Source organism: Ursus americanus, chromosome 33 (genome assembly GCF_024610735.1).
Source record: "Ursus americanus isolate L20-20 chromosome 33, mUrsAme1.1.p, whole genome shotgun sequence".
Taxonomy (NCBI): domain Eukaryota; kingdom Metazoa; phylum Chordata; class Mammalia; order Carnivora; family Ursidae; genus Ursus; species Ursus americanus.
The window spans coordinates 22,156,487-22,168,678 of NC_142159.1; the positions used below are offsets into that span (position 1 = coordinate 22,156,487).

The following is a 12,192-nucleotide window of genomic DNA, read 5'->3' on the forward strand; positions in this document are numbered from 1 at the left end:
AACTAAATGTGCGCTAGTCCTGTATCTCTGATGGGTAACTCAGTATCTACGTTTAAAAAATAACCCATCAACAAACACTGCAGAGATCTGTTTGAGGGCAGGCCCTTCAAATCCAAATCTACTTAATTTACATATGCAGTGCTTCTTGTCACCTTCACCCCTTGGAATACCTGGAAGGCTAAAAGTCAGAAAGACCCCCCTCACCTCCAGCCACACTGAACAGCACTCCGAAGACTTTGCAGAGCAGCGTCCGGAGACGGACAATTCCGGGCACCTTCACACCATTCAGATAGCATTTGATTTCGGGTATCCCGGAACCTGCTGCCACTGGCTGCCGGGGGAGAGAAGGATGCCCGTGAACCCGAAATCCACCGACTCTGTGGCTTACGCGCCACAACCCCGCTGATGAGGGGGATTGCGGGCCTTCCTCCTTAACAGTGTCAGCATCACCTGGTGGGCCTATGAAGACAGATGCTGGGCCCCACCCTGCGTTTCTGACTCAGCCGCGTTCCTATCAAGTCCTGGTGATTCGGGGTCACCCGGGGGCCACGCATCTACCAATGCGGGCGCTCCACTTCCGGAGACTCTGATCTCATTCCCTCGAGCTGGGTGGCAGCCATTTTTAAGTCAGTTTTAAAGTATTTTAAAATTATAAAGTCCTCTTTAAAGTTGCCTAGGTGATTCTAATGTGCTGCCGAGGTTGAGAACCACCCTCCTCATCTGGACTTTTCCTCCGTCATCTCACCAGAGGCAGAAACCTTTACTTTCAGAAACAGCTCTAAGTGTGGGAGAGGCTGCTTTCTGCAGGAATCTATATCCCAAGTCTAATTCCGTTTCCAGACATTCCAGAAGTGCAGATGGGGAAATCCAAACCTCATCAGCCAAAAGGCAACACCCACACCACCTCACCTCGATCAGCACAAGAATGCTTGCCAAGAAGACAAAGGTCAAGTTGAAACCCAAGAGCTCAAGGAGGGACAGGGCAAGGCAGCCTTTCTGGCTGCACTCCTCCACCGCTACAGAACCGGGGTTAAGGAAAACGTGCTCGCCAGTGGGGGGCATTCCTACCATCACCGGTAGGAAACGGTGCAGCGTCTCTTCTTCTAAAACATGTTGGCTGCTTACCGTACATCTTCCTACACTCCCTACGTAAATTTAAGAAAAAACCTGTCTGATAGGTGCCTGGGTGGCTCAGTCAGTTGAGCGTCAGTCATGACTCTTGATTTCGGCTCAGGTCATGATCTCAGGGTTGTGAGATCGAGACCCACATCACCTCCATGGTCAGCGGGGAGTCTGCTTGAGTCTCTCTCCCTCCCCCGGGCCTCCCTCCCCCACCCTCTCACATAAATCTTAAAAAAATAACCCAAAAACCTGTCTGAGAGGTCTTCTATATAAGGAACCACTTAAAAGATTTATTTTTTTTAAAGATTTTTAAATTTTTAAATAATCTCTACACACCCAATGTGGGGCTCAAACTCACAACCCCGAGATCAAGAGTTGTATGCTCCACAGGCTGAGCCAGCCAGGTGCCTAGGAATTATTTTTAAATTATGAAATACGGATGTGGAGAACAGAGGCAAAAGAAACGTAGAAAAAATTAAATATCCTTACAACTTGCAGCTCATTGACAAATACTTGTCAATGTATTGAGTGGCCTTCCTCAAGCAGCTCAACTGCCTCAATGTTGATGCTTTGCTAGAGGCGAAAAGCAACCTTAGCTTGACATAGCCGCACCTCTAGGATCCTCTAAGTCCTCTTTAACATATGAAAATCCCCTTGGAAACTTCCTCTATCTCTACCCTCCCACCAAAAGATACAGGTTAGCAATCATCCTCCAAGCATATGGCCCACTGATATCCACTGAAGGTTCTCAAGACTAAGGTTTTACTAGACAGTACTAAATAACCTTTTTTTTTTTTTTAAAGATTTTATTTATTTATTTGACAGAGACAGAGACAGCCAGCGAGAGAGGGAACACAAGCAGGGGGAGTGGGAGAGGAAGAAGCAGGCTCACAGCGGAGGAGCCTGACATGGGGCTCGATCCCAGAACGCCGGGATCACGCCCTGAGCCGAAGGCAGGCGCCTAGCCGCTGTGCCACCCAGGCGCCCCTAAATAACCTTCTCTTAACAGCAGCTAGACCCTCAAGGTCCTGTGAACCTTACTTTCCAAATTCCTTAACGCTATCCCTAACCCCTCCCAATTTAAAAGTATATCCTCAGCCACTCCTCACAATCCCGGTACAGCTCTTTTGCCCATGGGCCCTGCCCCTGTGCTTTAATAAAACCCCATTTTTTGCACTGAAAATGTCTCAGGAATCCTTTCTGACCATTTGCTCCTGGACCCCTACATTTCAAATCAAACTTCAAACATTTTTAAGTAACAAACCCCCTCCCTCACCCCAATCCCTTGCTTTAATAAATTTGACATTATGCCATATTTGCTCCTGCTTTTAAAAATTAAAATGTTAGTCTCTCTCTCCCCTGGAAAAACCACTAACCTGAAATTACTGTATTTTTTTTTGGATTTTTTTTTTTTTTTTAAGATTTTTATGTAATCTCTATACCCAATGTGGGGCTTGAAACCAGAACCCCGAGATCAAGAGTTGTACGCTCTACCAACTGAGCCAGCTGGGCGCCCCATTCCCTGTGTATTTTTGACGTAGCCATTTGTTGTATGTGTTTCTAAAACTAAAATAATGGGATTGTACTTTATGCACATTCTACACTTCCCTTTTTTCTCCTTCACGTTTCTGAGAATTAACCATGCTGATATACACAGCTCTGGTCCATTCATTGTAACTTCTGCACAAAATTATACTGTATGAACACATTACAATTTTTCCATTCTCCTATTTGGTGTGATTTCACCTTTTTGCAATCGCAAAGCTGTATGAACATCTTTGTACATGTCCAAGGCCTGCATGAGAAAGGGACTTGGGATCAGGGGAGGTGTACCTTGCTATCTATCTAATTTGCATCTCCTTGGTTAGTGGTGAGAGGGGCCCCTTTTTCTAATGGTTTATTGACCATTCCGTTTTCCTCTTCTGAGAATTGCCTGTTCACATCCTCTGCTCGTTTCTTGATTGGGCTGTCTGGGCTTTTTTCTTACTGAGCTGCAGTTCTTCCAGTGTTCTAGATACTAATTATCTGTCTCTTAAATGCACAGTGAGTAACCTCTCCCGGGCTGTGGACTTGTTTTCCATTTCTCTGTGGTGTTTTACTGTTGTGGTTTAGGGGTTCTTTTTGTTGTTTGTTTGTATGAAAAATAAACGTACTTTGACATGGTCAAGTTTTTTGATCTATTTATTCCCTTTCACTTTGTGCCTCCTGGAGTTTTAAGAAACTATTCCCTACTCCTGACATCACATAGTCTCTTAGAGTTTTGTTTTGCTTATTTACATCTCCAATCCATTATGAATTAATTTATAGTATAAAATAGAAATCTATATTTTTCCAGATGGATAACCAATGTCCCAGCATCTTTTATTATGTCCATCTCTTCCTCACTGACTTTTATCATTAATTCTGTCATTCACCCTACTTCTCTGTATGTACAGGCCAATTTTTGCTCCTCTGTTATCTTCCACTGGCCTAAATGGGAATTCCTGTACCAGTATGACATGGTTTCAATGGCTGTATCTTCAATTATGACATTGAGTAGGGCAAGTGCCATGCTTCTTCAAAACTGTCTCAACTACTTTTGGCCCTTTACTCCTCCCAACAAATTTAGGAAGAGAATTTTCCGGTTCCACGAAAAACTCTACTGGAGTTTTGATTAGAACTATAATGAATTTATAGCTGAGTGGAAAGAAGAGGCATCTTTGTGGTATCTGTGTCTTATCAACCTGAATACAAGTCTCTCTCTCTTAAACTCTTCCTGTTATATCCTGCAATGATAATTAAAAACTTAAGCCAAGTGGTTAATAAATAGCTCTTCACTAGATCATGTCTCCTATTCTCCAGACAAGAAAGCAGGGTCAGAAACTGCTGACATCTGGGAACACCAAGAACCACGAAAAGGATACACGTCTGTACCACTCCAAACTTGAGCTGGGTGAAGAGGCGTACGAAGAAGTCCACAAAGAGACCCACCTGTGAAGAGCAAGCAAAGCGTCACACAGCTTTTCCCCACTGTGGCCCAGGCACTTCGCTCAAAAGCTGTGAGCCCCCCCGGCCTTTCTCGGTTGGCATATGCACCCACGTCACCAAGAGGCAACAAGTGAAAGGGTTTCCTGCTAGTCACTCTCACACACCAGGAGATTCCCTGCCAGCCTGGCCCCACCACCCCTCCAGAGGACAAAGGAAGGGGGCACAGCTAAGCTGAGAGAAGGAGCATAAAACAAAGGGAAAGGCTAAAGATGTGAAACCAAGGAAGACTGTCTGGTGACTAGAGAAATCACCCAGAATCGTGTGAGGGGCTGCTTGGCATTTTCTGGAGACAGTTTCAGAAGAACTCCGATAATATCTTCAGTGTTACTTAGCTGAATAAGCACATAGCTGAAGATATTACTTTGAAAAACATTTACTCAGATGTATATGGCTTTTACATGTTTGTTATTACTATTTATACTTTATATTACAGTTTTGATTTGCAGCCAATGGTTACCCTGGTAAGTAAGAGAAAACCACTCATATTCCACCAGTCCACTTTAAGCCCCAAGTCTTTGCTCTGGGCTTCACGGAGAGCTGGGAAGCCTTGTGATTTGGTGGATTCAGGATCAAAGGCTTCAGGCCTTTAACTCTGGCCGTCCCTCAAGCCAATGCCCCGAGGCTTTTAAACACTGAAGCAATAGGTTGTGAGATGGAAGGATAAGAGAGCCAGTTGCAAGAGGAGCTGGTTGCTAAGTTAAAAAGGCAAGTCTGCCTTCCAGCAGCATGAGGGGACTGGTGAAGTTGCTAGCATTGATAAATGGCAGTTCAAAGGAGTGTGATAGGAAAGCAGCAGAAACACTAACAAGTAAATGGCTCACGCTTATGGTTACTACAGGGAAATTTGCAACCAGAAACATACATAGCAAAACAGACACTCTGAAACTGCAATAGTACAGTAAAATCAACCCAAGATCCCCCCACCCGAGAACGTTACCAAAGAGGCCTTCTGAATGCCATTTGTCTTAACTAGTAAAATGTTCCTTGACCTCTGAATTTACTACAGTAAACATTTGACAAATGCCAGGAAAATAAAAACTGGTCAGCCTTTGTGGCTAGATTATACTAAATGCGTGCTTACATTTCATGGGTATATCATGCAGGGTCAAGAATGAGACCCGTAATCCGTTCCAGTGAGAGAAACGGGCCACTGCTTAGAAATATATATAACCTATTACACGCTGAAGGTTTGCGTACCCCCCCCCCCGAAATTCATCTGTTGAGATTCTAACCCCTAGGTTAGAATGGCATTAGGAGGTGGGGCCTTTTGGGAGGTGATTAAGTCCTGAGCGTGGAGCCCTTACGAGTAAGATCATTGGCTTTATGAAAGACCCCCTGAGAGCTCTTGCCCCCTTCTGCCCTGTGAGGACACAGCCAGGAGCCAGGAAGCAGGCCCTCACCAGACACAAATCTGCTGGCACCTTGATCTTGAGTTTCTGGCTTCCGATACTGGGAAAAATAAACATCTGTTGTTTAAGCAACTGGCAAGTGCATGATATTTTTATTACAGTAGCCCAAACGGACGAAGACAGCCTATTTGAACACTGTAATGACAGAAAATCAGATGTGACATGTATCATTTTGACTGTCTGCTGACTTTTCCAGTTTCTCTTCCCCAGCTGTAAGTGTGGTTAGGTCAGCAGTTAGGATTCCAGGCCTTGTGCTACCACACAATTTGGCAGGGTTTCATAATCTTTCCTTGCCTGTGATTCGTCTGTGAGCAGCTGACCCCAGAACGCCGTGCGTTCAGGCATATTCCTCTATCCACAGCCACCGACCCTACCTTCTAGACAACACAAGCAGTACGCCGGAAAGAAGCCCGAGACAGCACAGTAAATTCACTGAGATTGATGGCGTCCTGCTTACCGGCATGCCAAACTGAAGGAAAGGCTGTAATTGGTTGGTTTTGTTGCACTATTTTGCTTTTTCCCTACAGAGTGACCTCAAATTTCCATGAAGCGCTCCCCCAACTATGCTGTCCACCTGACAGGACCATACCGTATCATAAGAGCTCGGTTCTGACCAAGGCTTTGAGTGCTTTAAAGAGTACAGTGTTATAGGGTTCACTTTCATCAAGAGAAAGCAAGAAGGTGCGAAAAACAGTGTCAGGATTATTATTTGGGGGAAAAAAAGAAAGGAAAAAGAAAAGGCAGTCTCTGTTAGCATGGCAAACAAATCACTTGCCCTCTGACCCCCCGATGCCCCCACCGCACCCCCCCGTGCCCCACGCCCCGCCTGCTCACCAGCCCAGTGCAGACTCCAATGGCAAACACCACCATCCACTTCACCGCCTCGTACCTGCGACCCTTCTGTTCACACAGGGAAAGAGACTCAGTTTGTTATATGGTCTTGTTGGCAGCAGGGAAGGAGCACATCTGGGCCAGCCAGTTTTAGGCTAAATTCCACAGAGACAGCAAGCATGGTAGTGGTGTCTAGTATGGCAGGTGCTTTAGGATGCCAGAAGGATGAGCTCTAAGAGCCTGGGCCAGGTGCACCGGCAGCGGTGCACCGCAGCCAAACTCTGCGGTGGAATACACGCTGATATCTCCCGAAAGGGGTAAAAGCCAGGGGGTAAGGCTATCTACAGGAGCATTTCGATGGGAAAAAGAAGCCGCTGTAAGATCGATTCAGTGCCAAGAGGTCAATAAGGGACTCACCTTATTGTCCATGGTCTCCAAAACTTCCAGGTAAGGGTCATTGATACAGCGATCATAATCCAAACTCTGAAAGAGAAACGTGAGTAAAAAGGTCACAATCATATAGGAACAAGTACCGAAACGTGGAAAGGGATAAAGCTTCCGGTTCCTGCTACTCGAAGTGTGGGTGGGCAGGGCGGCGGACCTGGAGCCCCCGGGGAGGCGCAGGTTAGAAATGCAGAGTCTCGGACCTTCTGACCTGCCTCGGTTGAGGGAGCCTGTGCCTGGGACACAAGAATGTTTCTGCGGCTGGCTGCTGGAGGTTCATGCTTGGGGAAAAGCTTCCAATAACCGAGCTTTGAACTTCCTGCTTCTGCAAAACCTGAAAAGACCTTTGGCTACCACCAGCGTGACCCATCTTATCCTACTACATGAATAAAAGTTTCAATTAACCGGAACGAAATTAATTTAGAAAACTGGTTAATTATAAGTATCTTCTGTAGTTAGCTTCTATGAGAAAGACGTTATTCACAAGACAAACCAACGTGGAGATTATTTTGAAAAGCAACGTTCAGTTCATGTTAGGAAGAGGCAGAGATTTGACACAGCTCCTAAAACTACATCTACGGTAGGGTTCCTTCAACTTGCCTTCACAGAACACAGCTACTCTGCAAAAAGTCGGCCTTTGCGCCAGAGACATCTCGAGAAACACGCCACAGCAACTCATTTTATTTCTTCTGTTGTCTAAGAGAAACAGCAGTCTGGCAACAAAGGAAAATGGTCTGCTGTTGTGTTCTCGCCTTCCTAAACCTGTTGCTACCCACACATCAGCTGGTGAACAAATTAGGCACTGGCCCGATGGCCACGCTCCGTGCCAGAGTCAGCAGTCAGCCAAACACAGGTGTGACATGTGACGATGTATTCCATCTGTATTTATACCCGAAGTCCAAATCCCTTTTTTAAAAGGGTCCTGGGGCATTAGCAGGCAACTTATTAAATCAATGATCAAACATCCAAATATGGGAGACTATATAATAAGATAATTATGATAGGTCCACAGAGACAGATGCGGAAAATGTGCAAAAATTATTAAGTAAAAGAATGGGGTGCCTAACACCATAACATCTATCTTTTCTTTTTTTAAAATTGAATTTTACACTTTGTAAACATGTACCAAAACCAGATAGTTTACTTCTTCTTTGTGATGACTAACTTCCTTTTATTTCTACTGTATATCTACTCTTTGGTTCGGGGCGCTAACAACTTTATAAAAAAATAAAATTTGTATAGGGGTCCTGCAGGGCTGCTGCCCAAGGTTATGAGCCAAATGGCGTGTGGCCACAGGGGTAAGTGGGCTGAAAGGCAGCCCAAGTTCAACCAGGAGGGGCACCTCAGTGCTCGCAGGAGCAGCACCCTCAATAGGCCTTGATCTAGGGGAATCGCTGTGGCCCAGAGGGAGAGGCCCTTTATTACAGGTCCTCTGCTCTGAGGGATGCCTTTTTCTAATTCAAAAGAGCAACACAGGCTCTGTGACCCGCATGAAAACATCACGGTTAACAGCCCCATCCCACAGATAGAGGGTTATTGTTATTCAAACCATCTAGAATGAGAAGGGATGTCAAACCAGGGATTCTAACATCTTGTAAGACCCCCGACTTATCGAACAGTCAACAGTGAACTCTTAGTAGGGCAGGAAAGAGAAAGCACATTTTAGAAAGATTTTCAACAGAAGTGTTTTCTAGTTGATCCCTAGTAAAATCTGAGCAGACTTTTCAGAGTAAGCATCTAGCTAAATTTGCTTATACAAAGCAAATGTTCTAAAGAAACTCACACTTGAAAATAGTTAATTGAGAAATATTCATGACTCACGTAAGACATTAACCCGTGAAATTTACATAAACATGCGTACCAGATGAAAACAAATGCATTACAAATACAAGTGGAATTTAGTAAAAGGAGAGAAGGAGTCTTGGGAACAGCAAGGTCAATGGCGCAAAGAAGCCATGGTGAGCTCCAGGGAGTAGATGAAGGCTGCCAGAAAGCTCCAGTCACGGTCACACAGTCAGGGTGACATTACTGGGCTCAACGAGGGAGTTTAAGGTGACAGGACAATATGGGACTTCTTATACTAATTCTTGCAAACCTCCCTGCTACGTGCAAGGAGACAAATATTTTAGAAATATGGGGAAATACATCAACAGATACCATGCTTTTTTTGATTTTGATTCGTTAAAAGCATTCCCATCAGTTTAGCATATTAAGCTATACCATGGTGGTGCGATAGGCAAATTGCCGAATCATAAAAATTATTCTGTCAAGTAAACTGCAAGGGGAAAAAAAGATGAAGGAGGAATCTACAGATTAAAAAAAATGTTTAAGGGGGCATCTTATTATTATGAGCTCAGTTGGTAGAGCTTGCAACTCTTGACCTTGGGGTTGTGAGTTTGAGCCCCATGCTGGGGGTAGAGATTACTTAAAAAAAAAAAAAAGTTTAAGAAAAATTTAAAAGATAAACAAATGCAATGTGAGGACCTCACTGGGAACTGGATTCAAACAAACTATTAAAATATCATAGGACATTTAAAAAATCATATGACATTTATAAGACAACTGGAAAATCTGAACACTGGGTATTTAATATCAAGGCATTATTGTTCATTTCTTAGGTATGAAAATGGTATTGTAGTGTGCTAAAAAAAATCCTCATCCTCTAGCGATGCACGTTGAATTATTTATGGGTGAAATGATGTGATGTGTAGAATTTTCTTCAAAATAATATGGGAAGGGGGTGGGAGCCAGATGAAACAAGGTTGGCCATGAGTTGAATGACTGTTAAAACTGATGAGTACAGGGAGTTTCAATATACTATTCTGTCCATTCTTTATGTTTGAATTTCTCTCTAATGAAAGTTTTAAAAAAATTCCATGTTATGGTAATAAATGCTAATAGTTCCACCAAATTCTACAGCAAAAGACAATATATTAAAAAAGAAAATTAGTCTGAGTATGTTATTGCCCTAAAATACTGAATTTTAAAAGTCTATGTGACTTTTTTTTTTTTAAAGGTTTTATTTATTTATTTGAGAGAGACACAGCATGACCATGAGCAGGAGGGAGGAGGCAGAAGGAGAGGAAGAAGCAGGCTCCCTGCTGAGCAAGGAGCCCCATATGGGGCTGATCCCAGGACCCTGACATCATGACCCAAAAAGGCAGGCGCCCCTGTACATGACATTTTCAAAAAAGCATTAGGCATACAAAATTAATCACACTTCTTGGAATTGCTCATTACAGATGAAGAAGAAAGGATAGTCAAGACTAGTTCACCATACAGAAAAATCAGATTAAATAAACTGTGGCATAATAAAAGAGTATTCCTCTATTTAAAAAGATATTATAGAAATGTATTTAGCAATACAAAGACTGCTTTCAAGTTGAGGAGAAAACATGTTAAAATAGTGTATGTAGCAGAATCTCACTTGTGTTATTTCAAAAAAGCAGGAATGTAAGCATGGAAAAGGATACTCAGTGAGGTTCACAGTTATCTTTTAATCAGTGGGGTTATGGGTTTTTTTCCTAACTTCTTTTTGTAAACGGCTTAAGAATTCTCTATCAGAACGATGGCTTGTTTTTGTTATTTCAAAAATCAAGGAAACATTATCAGGAACTGATGAAACGACAAAAAAACAAACTTGTTTGGTTTTACTCCAGCAGCACTGGCCTTAGTAAACACACAGACACACTCTTAAAATCCCATACTTGAACTAGAACTACAATCAAGAGCACTTCAGAGAAAAGCTGCTTGGGCAGGAAACAATCATCTGAAAACTAAGTTCTCTAAGAAGAGAAGGAAGGTCTCCTGTCCCACACCTGTTAGGAGCGCGCAATCAGTGGCTTTCACTCTGGGTCTCTGGTTGTAAAAGCAAATAGTTTAATGGTAAACATGCTCTATCTAGGTTAAGGTGCCACAGATCTATGAACACATGGAGACAGACCAGACCTTGTTTTGGGGTCATGGTGAGAAAAGGGCTTGTTAAACAGTCCATTTCAGAAAGGGAAATTACCTCTTACCCATTCGCCCCGTGGGAGAGACAAAGAGCATCTCTCGTTAGAATCTAATGCTTCTGTCTGAAGTGACCAGCTCACTCATTGCCTTTGTCAACCCAGGCAGCAACTAAGAATCTCACCTCATAGTCTTTCCTTGGAAGGATCTCATCCTCCTCCTCCTGTGTTTCTCCAAGGATGGTCTAGAAAAATAGATCCACAGAATGGTTAAACGGTTAAATACTTAAATGGTTAAAAGTAGAAAGAGACAGAAGTATTTATTGAAATTTGTTGCTAATTTCCAAATCATCTGGAACTATTATCAAATGGGAATAAGATCTCAAACACTTTGGGGATGGGGCTGATGTCGGTGGCTATCTATAGTCATCCAGCTGAGCCCTTCGTTTCTACTGATACGTTCACCAAATATCCACTCTTGTCTTCAGGACACCTCAAAGATCTCCCATGCCACATAAAGGGGAAAAACATTCAGCTTCCATTGGACAATGTACCGAATGTGAAAACAGAAGGGACCTGTCAACTCTGGGACACAGCAACTCAAGTTTTCCCAGGGTGCTTTGCAGAGGGAAGCTGGATTATCAATGACCCAGAAAAGGTGAGGGATACAGTGAGAAAGGGCTGGAGAAACTAAACCAGCTGCCTGATAAGCACAAAGTCCAGTGAAGGGGCTCATTCTGAAAACGCTCGTTTCATTCAAAACTCCTTTCACATGGAAATAAAAGAAAACATGGATGGGATTAACTGGAGCGGGCCTGGATTCTCCCTCAGATTCCAGGGAGGGGATATGAGAAAAGACCCCAGACTTGGGCACGGGAAGCGCGGCAGATGCTTCTGAGAGCCTAGGTTGCGGTGCCCAGGCCCCACCCGCTGCCACCTGCGGCCCCAGCTCGGCCCGGCCCCACCCCCCGGCAACGCCTCTCGCCGTCCCTTGGCAACCGCCCCCTCCCCAGAAGGGCTCCGCCCGCTCCTTACCAGCTCCTCGGGGGTGCGGGTCTCACGCTCACCGCAGCAGCAGCACCACCTGCAGCAGCAGCACAGGGACCCCCTGCACCCCGCCATCTCCCTCCTTTACTGCCACTCTGGAACCCTCCGCCAACCCCCTCCCACCCAGAATCCGCGCCTCACGTGACTGGGCCCGACAGTGTCACGTGGTCCTCTGGAGCTAGGGACGGAGACAGGGAGTGGCTGCAGACGGGTGGGGCGAGGGCCCGCGTCACATGACGGTGGAAGGCCAGCTTTCCAACAGACCTCTGGGCGCGGCCATGTTGGGGACGGAGCTTCCGGTCGCCCGCAAGGATGATTTCCGCCCTCTCGTCCCGCCTCCCTCTGCAACCTGACACCTGCGC

The 12,192-nt window shown here is 44.7% G+C and overlaps 1 protein-coding gene across 2 annotated transcripts in view; it reads right to left on the reverse strand.

Moving 5' to 3' along the window:
- CLCN6 (Cl-/H+ antiporter 6) overlaps positions 1 to 12,110 on the reverse strand; it is a 29,717-nt gene extending 17,607 nt beyond the window's left edge. Inside the window, exons 1-7 of one of the 2 annotated variants that reach the window (XR_006776076.2) lie at positions 11,819 to 12,110; positions 10,969 to 11,028; positions 6,807 to 6,872; positions 6,393 to 6,458; positions 4,026 to 4,092; positions 910 to 1,016; positions 205 to 331 (exon numbers count right to left, since the gene is read on the reverse strand). Coding sequence is in view for 1 of the 2 variants with exons in the window: in XM_045776851.2 (XP_045632807.1) it covers positions 205 to 331; positions 910 to 1,016; positions 4,026 to 4,092; positions 6,393 to 6,458; positions 6,807 to 6,872; positions 10,969 to 11,028; positions 11,819 to 11,905 (580 nt within the window). In the remaining variant the exon portion in view is untranslated. The remainder of the gene's footprint in view (positions 1 to 204; positions 332 to 909; positions 1,017 to 4,025; positions 4,093 to 6,392; positions 6,459 to 6,806; positions 6,873 to 10,968; positions 11,029 to 11,818) is intronic. The other variant, XM_045776851.2, reaches the window with a different exon arrangement.
- Between the last annotated feature and the right edge of the window lie 82 nt (positions 12,111 to 12,192).